General features: G+C 39.3%; 1 protein-coding gene across 1 annotated transcript in view; it reads left to right on the forward strand.

Annotated features, from left to right (window-relative positions):
• srms (src-related kinase lacking C-terminal regulatory tyrosine and N-terminal myristylation sites) overlaps window positions 1-19,915 on the forward strand; it is a 38,974-nt gene that overhangs the window by 13,978 nt on the left and 5,081 nt on the right. The window contains exons 3-7 of the mRNA XM_050064263.1: window positions 3,991-3,998; window positions 7,618-7,765; window positions 11,875-12,033; window positions 13,936-14,117; window positions 18,775-18,931. Of these exons, the coding sequence (XP_049920220.1) occupies window positions 3,991-3,998; window positions 7,618-7,765; window positions 11,875-12,033; window positions 13,936-14,117; window positions 18,775-18,931 (654 nt within the window). The remainder of the gene's footprint in view (window positions 1-3,990; window positions 3,999-7,617; window positions 7,766-11,874; window positions 12,034-13,935; window positions 14,118-18,774; window positions 18,932-19,915) is intronic.

A 19,915-nucleotide genomic window follows, 5' to 3' on the forward strand; every position in this document is an offset into this window, starting at 1 on the left:
CATGTCGTCAAAAACCATGAAAAAAAGTCATAGTATAGCATGTCGTCAAAAACCATGAAAAAGTCATAGTATAGCATGTCGTCCAAAATCGTGAAAAAGAAGTCATAGTATAGCATGTCGTCAAAAAACAGTGAAAAAGTCATAGTATAGCATGTCGTCCAAAATTGTGACTAAAAAGGCATAGTATGTCGTCAAAAATTGTGAAAAGAAGTCATAGTATAGTATGTCATCCAAAAACAGTGAAAAAAAGTCTTAGTATAGTATGTCGTCCAAAAACAGTGGAAAAAAAGTCTTAGTATAGTATGTCGTCCAAAAACAGTGAACAAAGTCATAGTATAGTATGTCGTCCAAAATTGTGAAAAAAAAAAAGTCATAGCATAGTATGTCGTCAAAAACCATGAAAAAAAAGTCATAGTATAGCATGTTGTCAAAAATTGTGAATAAAAAGTCATAGTATGTTGTCAAAAACCATGAAAAAAAAGTAATAGCATAACATGTCCAAAATCGTGAAAAAGTCACAGTATAGCATGTTGTCAAAAATTGTGAATAAAAAGTCATAGTATAGCATGTCGTCAAAAACCATGAAAAAAAGTCATAGTATAGCATGTTGTCCAAAATCGTGAAAAAAAGCCATAGTATAGCATGTCATCAAAAACAATGAAAAAAAGTCATAGTATAGCATGTCGTTAAAATCGTGAAAAAATGCCATAGTATAGCATGTTGTCAAAAACCATGAAAAAAAAGTCATAGCATAACATGTCCAAAATCGTGAAAAAGTCACAGTATAGCATGTTGTCAAAAACCATGAAAAAGTCATAGTATAGCATGTCGTCCAAAATCGTGAAAAAGAAGTCATAGTGTAGTATGTCGTCCAAAAACAGTGAAAAAAAGTCAGTATAGCATGTTGTCAAAAATTGTGAATAAAAAGTCATAGTATGTCGTCAAAATCGTGAAAAAAAGTCATAGTACAGCATGTTGTCTAAAATCATGAAAAATGGTCATAGCATAATATGTCGTCAAAAACCGTGAAAAAAGGTCAGTATAGTATGTTGTCAAAAATTGTAAAAAAGAAGTAATACTATAGTATGTGGTCCAAAATTGTGAAAAAAAGTCATAGTATAGCATGTTGTCCAAAATCATTACAGAAAGTCATAGCATAGCATGTTGTTAAAATATTTATGAAAAATATCGTATCAACACACACACACACACAAACAGAGGTAAAATTACACACCTGTTCTGTAATGTTGTTCAGACTGTCTCGACAGCTTGGACTCCTTTGATTGTCATCCTCAAACATGTTGAACCACATTAACCTAAAACCAAGAAACATAAGAGTTTTCAGCATTTGAATTTGACACACCTGCCTCAAACATCTAAGAACAGAAAACACGAAAAGCACAATCACTAAATGATTTCACAGATAATCAAAGANGAAAAAAAGTCTTAGTATAGTATGTCGTCCAAAAACAGTGAACAAAGTCATAGTATAGTATGTCGTCCAAAATTGTGAAAAAAAAAAAGTCATAGCATAGTATGTCGTCAAAAACCATGAAAAAAAAGTCATAGTATAGCATGTTGTCAAAAATTGTGAATAAAAAGTCATAGTATGTTGTCAAAAACCATGAAAAAAAAGTCATAGCATAACATGTCCAAAATCGTGAAAAAGTCACAGTATAGCATGTTGTCAAAAATTGTGAATAAAAAGTCATAGTATAGCATGTCGTCAAAAACCATGAAAAAAAAGTCATAGTATAACATGTCGTCAAAAACCATGAAAAAAAGTCATAGTATAGCATGTCGTCCAAAATCTTGAAAAAATGTCATAATATAGTATGTCGTTAAAAACAATGAAAAATGGTCATACTATAATATGTCGTCCAAAAACAGTGAAAAAAAGTCATAGTACAGCATGTTGTCCAAAACCATGAAAAATGGTCATAGCATGTCGTCAAAAACCGTGAAAAAAGGTCAGTATAGTATGTTGTCGTCAAAAACCGTGAAAAAAGGTCAGTATAGTATGTTGTCAAAAATTGTAAAAAAGAAGTAATACTATAGTATGTGGTCCAAAATTGTGAAAAAAAGTCATAGTATAGCATGTTGTCCAAAATCATTACAGAAAGTCATAGCATAGCATGTTGTTAAAATATTTATGAAAAATATCGTATCAACACACACACACACACAAACAGAGGTAAAATTACACACCTGTTCTGTAATGTTGTTCAGACTGTCTCGACAGCTTGGACTCCTTTGATTGTCATCCTCAAACATGTTGAACCACATTAACCTAAAACCAAGAAACATAAGAGTTTTCAGCATTTGAATTTGACACACCTGCCTCAAACATCTAAGAACAGAAAACACGAAAAGCACAATCACTAAATGATTTCACAGATAATCAAAGATATTTGGATATTTTGTTTTTTAAAAGTTCAGTGCGTAGGACTTATGTCTGGGCCACAGTGCCTGCACGAGCAGTGTGTGACATCTACCCAGCTGAACTGCTGCTGTTTACATGTGTGAGGTGTTCACACAGACAGCCTTGCTGCAGACCTGCCCACAGTTATAACCACTGTATTTCCATAAATAATTCTCCACTTCTTTATGGAGCAGTGCAGAACGGTCCTGCAAATACTTAATACAAATCCTGTGTCAGCAAATGAAGGGATTCTGACCATAGGAACATTGACAGAGGGGATTTATTTTCAAACAGAGACAGGAAGTTTTAAGTTAAAAACAAATATTTATATTGCTCATGTCTGTGACAGATATCAAAACGGCAGTGAAAGTTGGTATTATGTCAATATGATTATTAAAAGACCATTGTCACTGTCTTGTTTTGCTGAAAACCGCATGTCATGTGGCAAAAGTAGGTAAGACTCGTATTCTTTAGATGTTCCACAGCTGAGCTGGGTCGTTTACGCCAGCAGTGTGGCTGCTCTAACCTGTTAACATTATTGCCGAAATAAAAAACATGGTTCCATGACGCACAAGCGCTGCTCACACAGGCAGTGTGGCGTGGGCGTTAGGGGTGTATATTGGAGGATATGGAATATAATCTTCATAATTATGGTTTCATGAGGGCCATTTGTTTTCTTACGTTGGCCATACGATTCTGATGCTGCGACTTCACCACTAGATGGAACTAAATCCAACACACTAGACCTTTAGTGACGTTAGTAGTTTTTCCTAAGCGTTCTGTTTAACGTTGGAGACATTTTGCCAAGAACTCAACTTGACTTTGACAGAATGGTGCTTAGCTAAACAGGATCTGCACGTCACCAAACAGAGATGAGCTTCTGTAGTATTTCTCAATGAAAACCAGCAGCCAGTAATGAGTAATAACGTTTCCCACTGATCCTGATAATTGAAGTCAGATTTCAGGCACAAATCCAGATTGTTCCACAATGTCTTTTAATTTGAGCAGCTTTTGTCTCTGCAGCAGGAATCTAACAACAAAGTGCAACAAAGACCCTGAAATCTTCTTTCTATTGTTGCTCTGCAGCAGAAATTTAATGAGTGCTGTCTTATGCTCTATGTGAATAAATTAATACCAAGAGGCAAACATATTTGGAGTGTAATTAACCAGAGAATAAAATATTTGGAACAGTTTTAGAATAAAGTCACGTGGTAGTGCTGTAATTACACATGCTATCTCTGCACTGCAGCTTACATTAAACCCCCAGCGAGCTGTATTCTTTATTCATGGCTCATCAGTTTGAGCCCGGCGGGAGACAACTGAGCTCGTCGAGGTCTCTCAGTATCAGGAGATTTTTCACTGCAAACTGAGAAACCACCGACACACCTACGCTTCAGTTTTTGAGAGTATGTTTTAGGATAAAGGAATATTACGTACCATTACAGATATTTAAATGGAGCATCAAGTTGCGGCTTTTTCCTCATGGATGAAAAAGTGTTTAAAAATCAGTGTTTCTTCTGGATCAGAGGCCACTCAGTGATTCCTCCCTCTTCTCTCTTCCCTTGCAGTGGAGGCAGTGAGTCGAGGCCACGGACACACTGAGGCAGAAACACACACAAACACAACACACAGATTCAGCACATATGCTTTTATGTTTAACACGCAAACAGAGCACAAACACACACGCACACACAGTACATGAAACATAACTGCATGTGTTATCTCATGTGAGAAGCTTACAGATATAAAATTTACACGTTGTTTCAAATTATTTTCCTTTTCATTTTGTTGATTTTTTTACTATGATATTTTTATAGCCTTTTATATATTTCAATAACACTATCAAACACAATCACTCTATTATTAAGTATTGATTTGTGTGCGTGTCATTTGCATTTCATGACTCTGCTGCAGCTTTCTGAGCTGATGAGATTCAAGACTGATTTCTTAATTTTTATTTTACATTTCTAACTGACTGACTGTCACTGAGTTGTACATCTCATGGTGGCCAAGCTGTTTTTGTTTTCTGTTTAAATCCTGAATATTATATTCATGATTCAATAGCTCTGACATATAAAGATTATTAATGAAACGTATTTAAAGGTCCAGTGTGTGAGATTCAGGGGGAGTTAGTGGCATCTAGTGGTGAGGACTGCAGATTGCAACCAGCTGAAACTTCTCCTGATTAGAATTCCTTCAGTGTTCATTGATTGAAAGGTTTTTACCGTGAGCTATATAACCTGCACAGGTCTCTTTCTTTCCAAAACAAACAAACCAGGTAATTAAAGCGGTAAAAACACTGAATAAAGCAGGTTCATGTTACAAATCAGTGTTTCTCCAATGCTGTTTGACATGGCCGCTAGCTTAGGAACTGCTAGTGCCTGCTCATCATTTTTATCTGATAACTCAAGATCCAAATGTTCAGGAGGTTTTCACCAGGAGCCGAATTATCTACAGAGGTATTATCCTCACTAAAACAAACAAAATCCATGATTTGAACCAGTAAAAACACAAAATAAAGCAGTTTCGTGTTAAAAAAACAAAGTGTTTTTTCATTTTACATGGTGGTGCAACATGGTGACCTCCGTAGATGAGGACCTGCTTCCTATGTAGATATAAACAGCTCATTTTAAAGGCTCATTTATGCTCAGTGTTAGATTTGCAGACATACAGAGCCTTCTCTCTGTACTCTGTAAGCTTTGTCCATATTTGTGCACATTTCCTGAAAGCCTGGGGATACAGATGCAATGGAGCAGTACCAGCAGAGATCGTAGAGGCAGTGTAGCCAAGTTTATGCAACATACGACCATAGGAAAAGACAAAGAAATTTAAATAATGGTGGCATAGAACATATCAGTAATATAGTGAAAAGAATTATCTATCCACATGTTAGAATGTAACGTTATATGGCTGCACAGACCACCACTGTCTACAATGCTGTCTTGGTTTAAAGGTACATTATTACGACCTCCTCCATTTGTTGTTGTGTAAAACTTTTGACTCGACCCTCTGGTGCCACCTGTTGGCTGTATCTCTGCAAGCATGAAGGGCGCATGGAAGGGCAGTGACGTTATCAATATTTGAAACGGACGTATTTATTTTCGTGTGTAAAGAGAGAAGAAATTAGCCGTAAGGTAACGACAACATAACGATTCTTATTTTCAGGGGATTATACACTAATGTAACAGACTTTTCTGCCAATGTATCCCCCTTAATCCGACACACTGGACCTTTAAATGTTTGCTCTATTCATTAATATACAGCTCAGCTGCCCCTCTGCAGATTCACTGAGCTCACACACAGTCAAATGGTTGAACATTTAGGCCTTAAAACGCAAGAATAAATCTGCTTTTAGAAAATAAAACACTCACATTTAGATTGAAATGCTCCATCAGTTAAATGTTCTACCAGTAAAAAGAGTCACTAACGACGCTTTCAATCACTTTTTATTGACTTGGCACAACATCTTGTTTTCTGGAATGACGTAGCCAAAGAGACACGGTCAATAAAAGCTGATAAAGCGTGTTTTGTATTACGACGACACGGCTGATCCTTCTGTTGGATTTTAGTTTCTAAAAGCAGATTCATCCTGCTGTTTAAATGCCTAATAAACTGCCCGACAGACTGTGTGAAAGCCCAAGTGGTTTAATTTGTCAAACTTAAAGCCATTAGAGAGATTATGTCACGCATAATTAGAATTGAAAGGAGACAACATTTTAATTAAGTGGGATTGACTAAACTATCAGCATGACCTTTTTGTTGCTGTAAGTAATTATGATGATGGGGAAAAGTGATAGAAATAGAAATTGGAAGAAGAATTTTCATGGTATTTAAGTCGACTGAGATGCAACAGACTGAAACTGTTTATTTTAATTGTCTTCTTTTATTTCTGTTTGTTTTGGGCACTTTTTGGTTTTGTCTTTATACGTGAGGCAACTGTTGTGATGTTCTTTGTTCCAGCAGCAAAGAAAAGCTAAACCTGGCGTCAGTCATTTATCTGAATGTGTCAAAGCAAATTAAAGACTGTATACATTTAAGCAACAATGCTGAGGCAACTCAAACAGGTTGACCAACAAGTCGCTTTGTGTATCACCTCATTAACACTTTATTATTTTTATTATTTATTTTTAATATAAAATCATGTTGATTTCTTATTTATATGTGAATGATGACTGATTATTTAACTTATTAATCATGTTTTTTTCTGAGCCAATCATTTCATTGATCTGTTCATTTCATTTCATATTTATCAAAGCACTTGATCATTAGAACATTTTGTGGCACCTGATTGATTGTTAATGACAATGAATAAAGTTTTGAATTTATGTTTCATTTATTAAGTCTACTTGTTGTTCATTCATTCATTCACTCACCTTCCACTTACCTAACATGCTGCTGATCTGTCGACAAATCATCAAAAGAGAAATCTGTCTGCATCAAACCTAACAAAAAAGTGAACAGCAAGAATCTGGGATAGTAAAAATATTTTAATTTAACAAGGTGAGAAATAAATAAAGGCGAAGACAAACTATAACCAAATATTTTAAAATTTTAATGTCATGTTCCAGTTTTTTTTTTTCCCATTGTTGTACTAAAAAAAGTCTTCTAAAGGGGAAATTTTTGACTCACATAAGAATCTTTTTGCATCAGGAGGCTGCTGTCGTTTATCTTTACGTGGTCCCATTTGGTCGTGTTTCCTGTCATCTCCACTTCATGAGATCTGTGAACAAAAGGAAAAATATTTACACTGTCAGAAAAGTTTTAAGGAAAAGTACTCAGAATGTGAAATTTAATGAGTCCAACATCAAAGACGACTTTGTTGTAATCAAAATCATATTCTACACCTCCTTTGGTCTATTACAACATCTCAACAAACACTGTTTTCCTGCGTCGCCCAGCAGGAGCACAACTCTTCCATGTTACAAATCATACATGTCACATGAATCCTGCGACTAAGCAGTTCTCATATTCCCCCACACTCCAACATGGTTCTGTCTCAGCACCTCGAGTTGTGCAACGTAGGGGAGTTATTTTAAAACTGATGAATCAAACGATACACAATCCAATGCACGATCCCTCAGTGCTGGAGAATGTGTAAATACAGTTGCACATTCTCTGCAGTATTTTCTAACCACTTGTTTTATAAAGTTTTGACGTAAAGTTATCTGGACTCACGTCATCTGTCGTCTCTGCAGCGGGAGCTGTACGACATGGAGCCGTGGGAGAGGCCTCGAGAAGAGTTCAGGCTCCACAAGAAACTGGGAGAGGGACACTTTGGAGAGGTGTGGGAGGCTCTGTGGACCACAGAGAACAAGAAGGTGGCCATAAAGACGCTGAAACAAGGTACGAATGTTGAGAGACACTGCGGTATAAATAGTAGAAATTACAATATGTGATTAAAGAGCTTGTTAGAGATATGTCTTGGATTGAAGGTCATTTTAAATGCATTTCCTTCCTCATAAAACAAAGCAGATTGTTTGGACATTTTTAAACCACCTCTGCTTACATCCATGTTTGCCATCTGAATCTGGAATAGTTTAAAAAACATTTTAATTTGACAAGATGATGACTAGATAAAAGGCAAAGTATAACCACATATTTCAAGGTTTTATCATCACAGTCCAGGTTTTGTTCATCGTCAGATTATAAGAGAGTTGTCTGAACATACTTGCAAAGCAGAATTGTTTTGAACATTTTAAATCCAGCATTACTTACATCCATGTTTGTGCTAGTCTGCATTCCTCTTCTGTGCAATTTGTTGGTGCACTGCTTCTTTTCTTGACACATAACGCCACCTGTAGATCAGTGGAAAAGTGTGAAACTATTAGCAAGAGTGTGTACTGTGTCATTGGCGTGCACAACATACAGTACAGACCAAATAGAGCCTCAAACATATCACTCGATAAGTAGCAGTCAGATACTTCCCAGGGTACCTTTAATTGAAGCAGTAAAACCAGATGGCAACTATTAAAGGAACAGTATGTGAGATTTTGGGGGATTTAGTGGCATCTAGTGGTGAGGAGTGCAGACTGCAACCAGCTGAAAATTCTCTTGGTTGGAGTTCCTTCAGTGTTCATTGTTCAGAAGGTTTTTACCAGGAGCCGAATTATCTGCAGTCTCTTCTTCTCTAAAACAAACAGCCCAGGTGATTTAAACCAGTAAAAACACAGAAGCCCACTAGCCCACGACCTGCTAATGTGTGTGTGTATCTTATTTCTCTGATAACTTAAGATCCAGACATTCAGGAGGTTTTTACCAGGAGCTGAATTAGACGCAGAGGTTTCTTCCTCTCTTGAACAAATGGACCAGGTGATTTAAACTGGTAAAAACACTGAATAAAGCAGTTTCATCCGGGTCTTACTACGGTGGCCAACGTGAAAACGTGAATAGCCCTATCTGGAGCCAGTGTTTGGTTTGTCCGTTCTGGGCTACTGTAGAATCATGGTAGTAATATGGCGATCTGTTTTTCCGATGCTGTTTGGCATATCAAAGAAGGGCAGCTTGCTTACAACATGCTAATGTGTGCGGATAACTTAATGTACAGATGTTTAGGAGATTTTTCCCGGGAGTCAAATTATCTGCAGCAGTCTCTTCGTCTCCCCGCTGATTTAAACTGGTAAAAACACTGAGTTCAGCAGTTTCACATTACAAATCAGTGTTTTTCCGATGCTGCTTGTTACATATGAGCTTCTAACTACAGTGGCTGATGTGGAAACGTGAATAGCACTATCTGGAGCCAGTGTTTGGTTTGTCCGTTCTGGGCTACAGTACAAACATGGCATTTAACATGGGGATCTCCATAAACGAGGACACGCTCCATATGTATATATAAACAGCTCCTTCTAAGGTAACAGATACACAGCGATTCTTATTTTCAGGTGATTATACACTAAAGAAAACATACTTATTATGTTTGATTCCATTTCTGCCAATATATCCCCCTAAATCCTACACACTGAACCTTTAAAAACTGATTTAACAGCCCTTGAAAAATGTGTTTTTGCTGACTTTCAGTTCACACACTACTGACCCCATCCAACAGTTAACAGTGAAACACTTAGAACTTTCAAACAGAGAACAGATACTGAAAGAAGTGACAGGTTTCTGTTCATTGTTTCCCTTCTTATTACCTCACCTTACTTAATTCCCTTTTTCAAAATAAGTGCCCTTCAATGTACCAGAGAGGGCAGTGAAACACCAGCTTTTCAGTCCGGTGGTAGATCACTCTATAAGGCTGTGTGCAAAGCAACAACAGCGCTGTATCAAAAAACACAAGACACTGTGTTTTTTTGGAACCAGACACAAACCAGGAAGTCCAGATTAAAGTTTATCACATGATGAAACACTGTTTTGCTTTTCTGTCCTGACACTTGAAAGGACACAAGAGTGAGCCCAGTGCAACACAATACCTGAGATATAGTATCCTACCTGGAATGTGTTCCTGCATGTTTTGATTGGCCAGTGCACGACGGCACCAACAACCCTGGTGGAGCACAGCAGCTGGTCATTCAGGAAGCGGAAGTTTGATATGGACAGATGGAGGGATACATGACAAAAACACGATGAGTGTGACAGAGTGATGACAACAAATGGAAGAATGGAGACAGAGACGTGGAGGTTATTAAAAGAGTGAGGGTGAAAGAAAGCTTTAAAATTTTGTAAAGTGGTGATCGAGAGATGAATGAAAAGAGGGAGGAGATGGTAGGTAAAAATGTAAATTATGTTAGAGAGGGACAGTTTGGAGAAATGTGGGAAGCTGTGTGGAGAAGAGAAGACGTGATTGTAAAGATGGCAATGAATGCTGAGCCAGATTAAAGCTGGTGGAGGCAGATTTCTGGAAAAGGCACAAAAAACCCACCTGAATTTTAAACTGCACACATACTTCATACAGTAATCTATACGAGCGCTAGCAGTTAATTCATTTCAATCATCCCCATCGTGAATTCTATGAGAAGTACAGTCATGTTTTCTTTGCAAACGTGTGGGCCTGTGCAGCCTTTTGAAATGACACACTGTAATCCAACGCTCTAGCTATCATCAGCTATATAAACATGATCTTGAATTATCCACAGCTGTCTTTGGCTCCTGTTAGCAAAGGCTGAACTATTAGGAAGATTTTCTCTCCGTCACTTAAACACATTTTTGGGTTGCTTCGCAGTGTAGGCAGTAGCTGCAAACGCTGGAATAGCAACTCTCTTCGCAGGATTCTCTGCCATTGATTCAGACTTTCACTTGTGGCCCTCTAATTTAACGCTAACACCACTATGAGACCAGTACCAAATCATTCAGAAAGATAATGGGTGAAAAGCACAAACGTGAGGCTGACCAGTTGAAACACGACTTATCTGTCTGACAGTCAGGTTTATAAATCATGTGAAAAGCAGTGAAGGTGTAGCTCATAAAATTGCTAACCTAGGTAAGCAGCTCAGTGATGAAGAGAGACTGCTTATTGAAAGTTGTTCAACATCGTCCGTCCTTAACCTTTGTGCCACTCAATGATATACTGGCTCCCTAAATTGACACTAAGGGCCTTTGTACACGAGGTCCATTTGTTTTGTCTAAAATTGTCACGTCTAAGAATATATACGACCTCATGCTGTGTCAATCACGTTCGCACAGTGACTTTGAAACTTTATTCCGTCATAACGTGTTCGGATCAGGTTGGATTTTCTACGCTTTTCAAATCCATTAGAAGAGAGCCTTTAGAGACATTTGACCAAGAATCAGTGAAGACAATGTGGCAGCGGGAAACATCCGTGACAAGACAGAGGAACAGGTCCCACAGTGTCCTTTCAGAACTCGGAAAGCAGGTCAGATAGTAATATTCAGGTGGATGATGATGACGAGGAGGAGGAGAATGTGGACTGCACACAGACAGAGACAGAGGACAGCTCCACCGCTTCATGCAGCTGCGGTGCCAAATGCAACACACGAGAAGAGAGAGTGGTGACAAATAAGTCCAGTGAAGAGAAACAATTCATTCAATAAATAAACACAAGAAGAAGCGTAGTGGATAGTGCCAGTGCCCCATGTACAGAGGTGATGCCCCGCTGCAGCGGTTGCGGGTTCGACTCTGGCTAGCAACCATTTGCTGCATGTCATCCCCCCACTCTCTCTCACTCCCCCATTTCACTCTCTCCTGTCAATTCTATCCTGTCAATTAAAGGCAAAAGCCCAAAGACTCAGCGTCCAAAGGCCGATAGGAATGACCTGTGATTGGCTAAACTCTCCTGTCACAGGCTAGACTTTCTAAAGCTTGAAAACGAAGCCAAGATGAGGTGCAGGAGTCTAGTGTTCTCTCAGACCACTTGAATGAAAATGTATTTAAAGGTTATGATGGATTCTTTGCCCTTCCTGCCCCGGCTTTAATGACGTGACAGCAGCAAAACAACACTGAACAAAAAAGATAAGGTATGAACTCAACAATTCTCCTCCTCACTTTTCTTTTCCAGAGGACACGAAGCAGGACGAGTTTGTGAAGGAGGTTCAGGCCTTGAAGAGTCTCCATCACCCGAAGCTGATCCAGCTGTTGGCCATGTGCTCCAGAGGAGAGCCGGTCTACATCGTGACCGAACTCATGACTAAAGGAAGCCTCAAGTCCTACCTCGCCTGTGAGTGCTGAAACACACACACAGACACAGACAGATAACAATGAATGATAACATACCTGTAATATTTAGAGCACATGTGGCCCATTTTACAGAAATCTGATGGTAGATCAGTTCCTCAGTAAGTGTTTCTAAACACGGCTGCTTCCTGAAAGAGGAGATTCCACTGTTTCTTTAATATGCAAAGAAGTTCAGAACAGGAAGTTAATTTTTCTTTTTCTTGGCCCTCACCTACCTAAGACATTTTTTGGAAAGCTCTGTGAAACAGTATTTAGGCCAAGTGACGGTTAAATCTCTCCCCCTTAAATCCAAAGCAAATGGAATTATAATCTGTGTTCTGGCAGCTCCGCTCAGCAGAGAAATATTGTTCTGACGTTTTACAAAAGGCTTTAATCGCAGGGAGTCTTAGCGAGCAGAGTGTGAGGGGTCTGACTCAGATATGTCTCACTCCAGCAGAAGGTTTTTATTCTTCATGCTGTGTGTGTGTCTGCATGTCATGACTCTACTTATCTGCTTCATGGCTGCTGTGACACTTTCACTGAAACCCCTCATACGACCAGGGAAGCAAAATTACTTCATTCAAATTCCTGAGGCAATGGGACAGTATGTTTCACATGCTGCTGCTGCTCTACAGTAAAACCTCTGTTTACATGAAGGGTGTCAGTGATCATATTTCCTCCCTGTTCCTGCAAAAGAGGATCTGCTGTCATTATCATTGTGTGTGTAAACAACAACGAACAGTTGCATCACACCCTTAACAAACCGTTTGGTGCTGCAGCTGATTATTGCCAATAGAAGTAGAACAATGTAAAGTGTTCCTCACATGCTTTTCTAATGTGACATCTATTTGTTTCTCTGCACAGCAAACATTCAGCTTTATGAGTCATTTGGAGTCACTCACTCTTAGAGCATGACCTGTGGTATACCAGGAGGAAAATGTGCCACAGATCCGCAGCAATTTCTGGAAATGAGGAGTTGTAGCACGGAATAAACAAAACACTAAACATTTGTACTGCAGCACTGAACACACCTTTACTTGTTTGTTTGAGGTGTTGTGTTACATCCAGCTCATGTCAAGTCGCTTTGGATTAAAGTGTCTGCCAGTTTCTTGTAATATAACACATACAGTAATCACACTAATCTCTCATATTACTGGACCCACCAGCCTAATATTTCACATTTCTCACTCCTCTTGTCTAAACCTAACCAATCCAACCAAAGGAGATATTGAGTAGCAGTAAATCAGAGGGAGAGTAGGGCAGGTTGTGCCTTCCCCATCCATGTCCCATGAGATTTTGTTGTTTATTTTTACTGCACAAAACCCTGGTAAAACCAGCAGCCCTATCCTGGCATGGCTAAACTTAACGTAACTTAATCAGACGACTATTCACCATGATTCGCTTTCTTCTCTCTTCAGCGGTATGCTGACAAAATAGTGCAGCTCTTATTTACTTACTTTATGGTCACATATTTTCTGGTTTAATAATAATTCAGACTATAGAGTATTTTGGAAAATCTGTTGTAGGGCAGCTTACACAACTCTAGATATATATTTAAGATGAAATCTTTTAGCGTTAATATGGCACAAATTCAAATGGATGCATTCAAACTCAGACTTCAAACTTGCTTGAGGTTTATTTGGGTAAATGAGCGTGGCATTGTCTTTTAGTAACATCATAGATTATTTTCCCCCAGATTTTAATAGTTCACAGGGCAGAATAACTTCTAGAAAAAGTCAGCAACAGTTTTAATAAAAGCTACAAAGAGAATGTTTTGTAGAAAAAGTGTAAGAATAGTTTTGGTGCCTGTATCGAAAATCATTGTTTGGGTTATCGAAAAGAAATCCATGCTGTTCCCCAGTTTAGCTGACTCTGTGTTTGTGTGCGTGTGTGTGTGTGTGTTCAGCTGCTGAAGGCCAGGTGCTGACATCAGCTCATCTGATCTACATGGGCAGTCAGATTGCGGAGGGCATGGCCTACCTGGAGGACAGGAACATCGTCCACAGAGACCTGGCTGCCAGAAACATCCTGGTGGGAGACGATCTGGTCTGCAAGGTGGCCGACTTCGGACTGGCTCGAATTATTAAGGTAAGCAGGGTGTGTGTGTGTGTGTGTGTGTGTGTGTGTGTGTGTGTGTGTGTGTAAGAGAAGAGGAGAGAGACGTCATGTAAACACAGTATCAAGGGGAGGGTTTATTTTTTTGTCTCATCTGTCAACAGCCATTTTCTAATTTTAGAATAACCCTAATTCTTTATCTGTGTCCTTTTCAAATATGTATAATGTGCTTTGTTGTTTCTGTGTAAACTCATGTATACTTAATGTAAAACGCCGTCCTCCTTCCATCTGTCTGGTACAACAGAGCAGCACTCAAATCTGCATTATTTACTTTGTTTGTGTGTAATAATAACAAGCTCAGTGACCAGGATAAAATGTTGACATTGTACGTTTCTGCAAACCATGAATATGTTACATTTGCACAATTCGTAAGTGTCACATCAACGTTTCTAAAGTGATGTAGTATATGAGCTGACTTTGTTGTTGGAAGGAGGAGGGAATGGTGAATGTCGTGACACCTAGGCAAGACAGCTGCCAGTCTGCAGACCACTGCCCAAGACCAGCGAACAACAAAACAGGTTGTTTTAGTGAGCGTTTTTTTGGCCACTAAATATAGGTGGTTTTAAACAACCCATTCCTTATTTTCCACCAGGGATAGCGCCACAAAAAGCACCTGTTTCTGACAGAGACATTGCTGCGTTTCCTGCCGGGATACAGCCATAAAACGGGTATTTTAAGCCAAGACATGATCTTTTTCTATCCATAACCAAGTGGTTTTTGTGCCTAAATCTAACCATGTTAACCACAGCATTGTTGAAACATAAAGAAACGTCAGGTTTCAACATATCCTCTACATCAGGGGTGTCAAACAAACAGCCCGGGGGCCTGAATCGTCCCGCCACAGGGTCCAATCAGGCCCACTAGATGGCTTTGCCCACCTAATAGTGATGCACTTGTGGAAGCAAAAGCCCCTTTTACACTACCAGATTTTCCACTAATGTTGGACCGTTTTGCCGGCCAGCTGCAAGCGTTTAGACACACAGAGGCGGAATGGCGAGTTGATCCGAGGCGCCCAATCTTCCACCTCGTAGGGTAGTCATGTTGGCGGAACCTTTTTGGTTTAAACAGAATGAGTCGGCCTTCCGCAACGGGAGGGGCTGTTGATGACTTGTGGGAGGAGCTGTTGATGACGCCGCATGTGCGAGCCACTGGCGGTGGATAAACAGGAAACAGCTGATAGCAGGAATTAGCGAGCAGCTAGTAGCAAGAGAGAAATGCAAACCTGACAGACACTGTAAAGATGAGCAACTGGGGAGACAAGGAATTGCGCGCCCTCCTTGCCCTCGCAAACGAAGAGGCCATTAACCGTCAGATGACGGGGACGGTGAGGAACAGGCCGATTTATGAGAGAATCGCCGCCTGACTAGCTGCGGCTTTCCACCCACGTCACTGTTTACGTCACACGCTGAGCTACATGTTTTGTTACTTGCTCACGCCCCCCATTGCCCCGAAAAAGGCACATTCTGTATAAACAAAAGTAGGTAGGCGGCATTTTGTTGCACTCCCCGATTTTGTTTTTATACTGCCAATGCTGAAAAAAGACTGATTGGGCTTTCCTGCAAATTTGCACAATTCCTATCTAAAAAGGGCTAAAGAGGTGTCGGGTTTCGGGAAGCAAGTTAAACAGTAGATACTTCTTGTAAAATGCCACCTTAGAGGTTTTTCCACCCTGACCAGAATACAGTTTTCTGAAAAAGCAATGCATACTTATTCTGATCGATCAAATCAGACTGTTTATGGCCCATTAACTAAAACGGGTTTGACACCCCTGCTCTACATAATAATGTACAAATATAACATATCTATAGTTTGCAGAAATGTACAATGCCAATTATATTTTTGGTGACTGGGTTGTAATAACAATTTTAATCATAGAATGCTCCCCATATATGGTAACATCAGCGAAGAAAGAGACATTTCTAAGGTTCTGTGTGTAAAACTTACACACTCGTAAATCATTGCCACCATTACTTGAGAGGTAATAATATTTACTGTAAATAAATCTGATTCTCCATGAAACCTGTCTCTGCTGGTCTGTGCTGCACTTTACCCTGTAAGGAAATCTTACAGTAAAAAGCAGAAACAAGTTTTGCAAGGGAAAAAAAACTCATTTAATCTGGTTTTATGTTATAGTTTTATGTCATCTGCAGTCATCACAAAATGATGCAAATACGATTTATGTGAAGTAACTTTACTGTTACACAATCTATGTTTACTACTTGAACATGTTTCTTCACTCTAAAATGATTAAAGACGACTATCTAGTTAATTGTTTATACACAACAGTGTACTTTCTACTCTGGACACCATCTTTATTGTAGTTTCAACATCTCAGTGATCTTATTTGGAACCTGTGGATAGTTAGGGATTTTAGTTTTAAAGCCATTTAAGCAAATTTAGTGGATTTAAGGTGATAATTAAAAGAGTTCAGCCTCGAATTGAACCATTTGTATATCAATTACTCTCCATGTGTTACGTTGTTTTCAGAAAGGAAATTTGCATGCCTCCACCGTGAACGAAGAATCCAAAAAAGGCGAACATTCTTGATGAATTAAAGTCATAGGAGTCCGCATTTAAGACTAGGGCTGGGTTAAAATAATCGATTCATACAAGCAAATCGGTCTTCGTTTGAATGACCCGATATCGATTCATAAAATCCAAGAAAGATGTTTTAATATACGCTTTTTCCCCACAAATGTGTGAAGTTTTCAACCCCATTAATCATGCTGGTAGTAAACGGGCCCTGGCACAAACTTATTAACGTCTGTGGTGTTGAGAACTTCCAACGTTACTGGTTCTTTTATCTGTAACTGTTAGCTTGCAGTTTCATGTTTAAGTCTAATTTATTATGATGCTGCTGTAGCCTTTCCTCCTGCTGCCTGGGCGTCAGGGCGGCTGCCCTAGAAACAACATTTAGTTATGAAATATTCAGTTTCATTCCTGTTCTGAATTCATTCTTTTTCAAAATAATTCCTTGGAAAATTTATCATCCAGTCAAATGCTCAGTGCTTCCCAAACACATGAACTCCACTAAATCCTTACCATTTAAAACTGATCTGAAAGAGACATGAACAGACGTTGCACTAGACTTTTTCGTCGCCGGTCATTTTGACCGACGGTCATAAAAATCCGGTCATAATCTATTTTTACCGGTCATTTTAATTTTCGTTTTTAAATGATAATAAAGATATTCAAAGACATTTAGTTTTCATTCGTTCATTTTTAATAAATCCAACAAGCAAGTTATACAGTGTGCATTAATAAGGACATGAACGAAAAGATGAACAGACATCCACACACCCGTGCCATTAGGCTTCACATTTTTCAATACCGTAATTACTTCATTACATTTTTAATTTTGTGTCACCGAGCCTACAGACATAACTACATAACGCCCTGGCCACACCGGACGCGTTAGTGACGCGTTAGTGCCGCCTGGTGTGGCCAGGGCGTTATGTAGTTATGTCTGTAGGCTCGGTGACACAAAATTAAAATTGTAATGAAGTAATTAGGGTATTGAAAAATGTGTTCGGCTATGCACTGTTGTGTTATTTTAAATACCTCAGTGCGTGCTGTTGTTTTATTTTGAAAATTGGCCGGATTCTCGCGTCTTTTCTGTGTCCGACTTCCTGTTGGGTACGATCCGCTCTATCCAGCTTGACAGAAGCGCTCGCGGCTTGCGTGAAAAATAGACCAGACGCCGAACTGAAGCACTGCCTCCACGGGCGCTCCGCTCTACTCAGCCGCTTGTGTGGACAGTCAGATAGGTTAACATGGGCGCCGATTGAAAACTGCCTCCGCTGCTGGGCACCATGCCTCGGTTCCGCGTCCGGTGTGTCCAGGGCGTTATGTCAACAACGCTACATGAAGCCGATGAATGACTTTTTCTCTGCAGTGTGAAAACGGCAGCCACTTAAACCACTGACTGTGCACTCCGCCGCCAAGTGGGCAGGGGTGGTAATTGCAACCGGTCAAAATGACCGACGGCCTTCAGATTTTCCGGTCATTGTTGTAAAGAACCGGTCAATGACCGAGAATATCTGGTTAACGCGACCCCTGGACATGAAATACTTTTCAGTGTATATAATATTTATTCATTGTGCAGAATAAGAAAAAGCATGTTGGCCGATTCTGATAATTCATTTTAAAGCCAATATCGACTGATACCGATATTGTGCCGATATTGTCGTGCATCCCTAGTTTTAAATAGTAAGGTCTTAGCAAAGATTCATGTGTTTGGGAAGTTCTGAGCATATGACTGGATGAATGGGACTTGGATTATACTGCACGAGTTGTGAAAGAGTTTGTAAGCAGATGTTTTGATATAGTTTTGCTGTTGTTACAATCAGTCTCGTTTTTGGATTCTTCGTTCATCATGGAGGCATGTGAGAAAAATAAGGTTGTTGTTTTTTTTCATACATTCAACTTTAAACAGGGAGAGTAATTGATACACAAATGATCATTTGGGAGGTGAAGTATTGCTTTCAGAAGAAACGCTGTCTGTCGGGGCTTTATGGGTAATGTAGTCTTAAATTTGTGAAACATAAAAGGCTTCACAGTGCACAGCTAATGTAAAAGTATTCTGTTAACCCTTCACTATCCCCCTCTCTCTGTCTCTCTCTGTCTCTAGGACAGTGTGTATACAGCCAGTCGAAACACAAAGATCCCGGTGAGGTGGACGGCACCTGAAGCAGCAATCTACCAGCGGTTCTCAGTAAAATCAGATGTGTGGTCATTTGGGGTCCTGCTGTATGAGATGATGTCACGTGGCAAGATGCCTTATGAAGGTACAGTATTTACTCCTTTCTATTTCTTTAATGGAGGATTACAGCTATATAAACTACTGAGCTTTCCAGCAGATTGATTCCAGCTTGTTAACCTATTTATTAATCAGTGGAAAAGTATTGGAAGTATGCACAACTCTCTGAGTTACACAATGGACTTACTGTATGAGTCTAAGTATACAATGGAGCTACTGGGTGTGCAGATTATTGTTTCCATGTGTGGTTACACCCTTCTCGGTTTATTATGTGTTTTAAACTGAGAAGTATTACAGTATTACTCTGTCAGTCAGTACAGTGGAATAATGTCATTAGAGACTGTTTAATTTACCTATACTTGTTACTATCCAAACAGCCAGTCATATGATAGTTGTTGTTTTGCCTTTTACTTCTGTCAACAAATCCCATGAAAAGAGCAGTAAGAATGAACGTGTCACAGACAGGCTGGAGATCATTTGGACAAATTGGAAAGACTCGAGAGAGGGACTAACACAATGGTGGTAAATCTGTAAAAATGTACCTAAAATAAGTACTGAAAAAAGGTTAAATAATTTACTAAAAACAAGCTGGTCACTGTAGGTTTTATCAAACAAACAGGAGGAAATAGTGCTTCTGCAGGGGACTATTTCCAGCGGTGGATTAATCCACGTTTGATGCTCTAGTTTGATTGATTTCCATTGTTGTCCAGAAACACATCAATGAGCCACACTGGTGCACTTGGTGACATGTTTTTTCACCCACATACCCACATACTGTAATTTATTTAGATTCAGTCTGACTTACAATATTGTGCTGCTGCAAACACTCACTAGAGCACCAAATGTGGATCAATCCACTGCTGAACATAGTCCCTAACAAATGCATTATTCCAGAGATTAACATCTTCAGTGAGGCTGCTCTCAGCCCTAGAGTCGTCTCCTTTGGTCTGAATCAGGGACTGATTTTATCACAAAGTTGTATAATTGTCTAGAGTTGGTTGGTGTTCTCACG

This window comes from Epinephelus moara, chromosome 16, assembly GCF_006386435.1.
Source record: "Epinephelus moara isolate mb chromosome 16, YSFRI_EMoa_1.0, whole genome shotgun sequence".
Classification (NCBI taxonomy): domain Eukaryota; kingdom Metazoa; phylum Chordata; class Actinopteri; order Perciformes; family Serranidae; genus Epinephelus; species Epinephelus moara.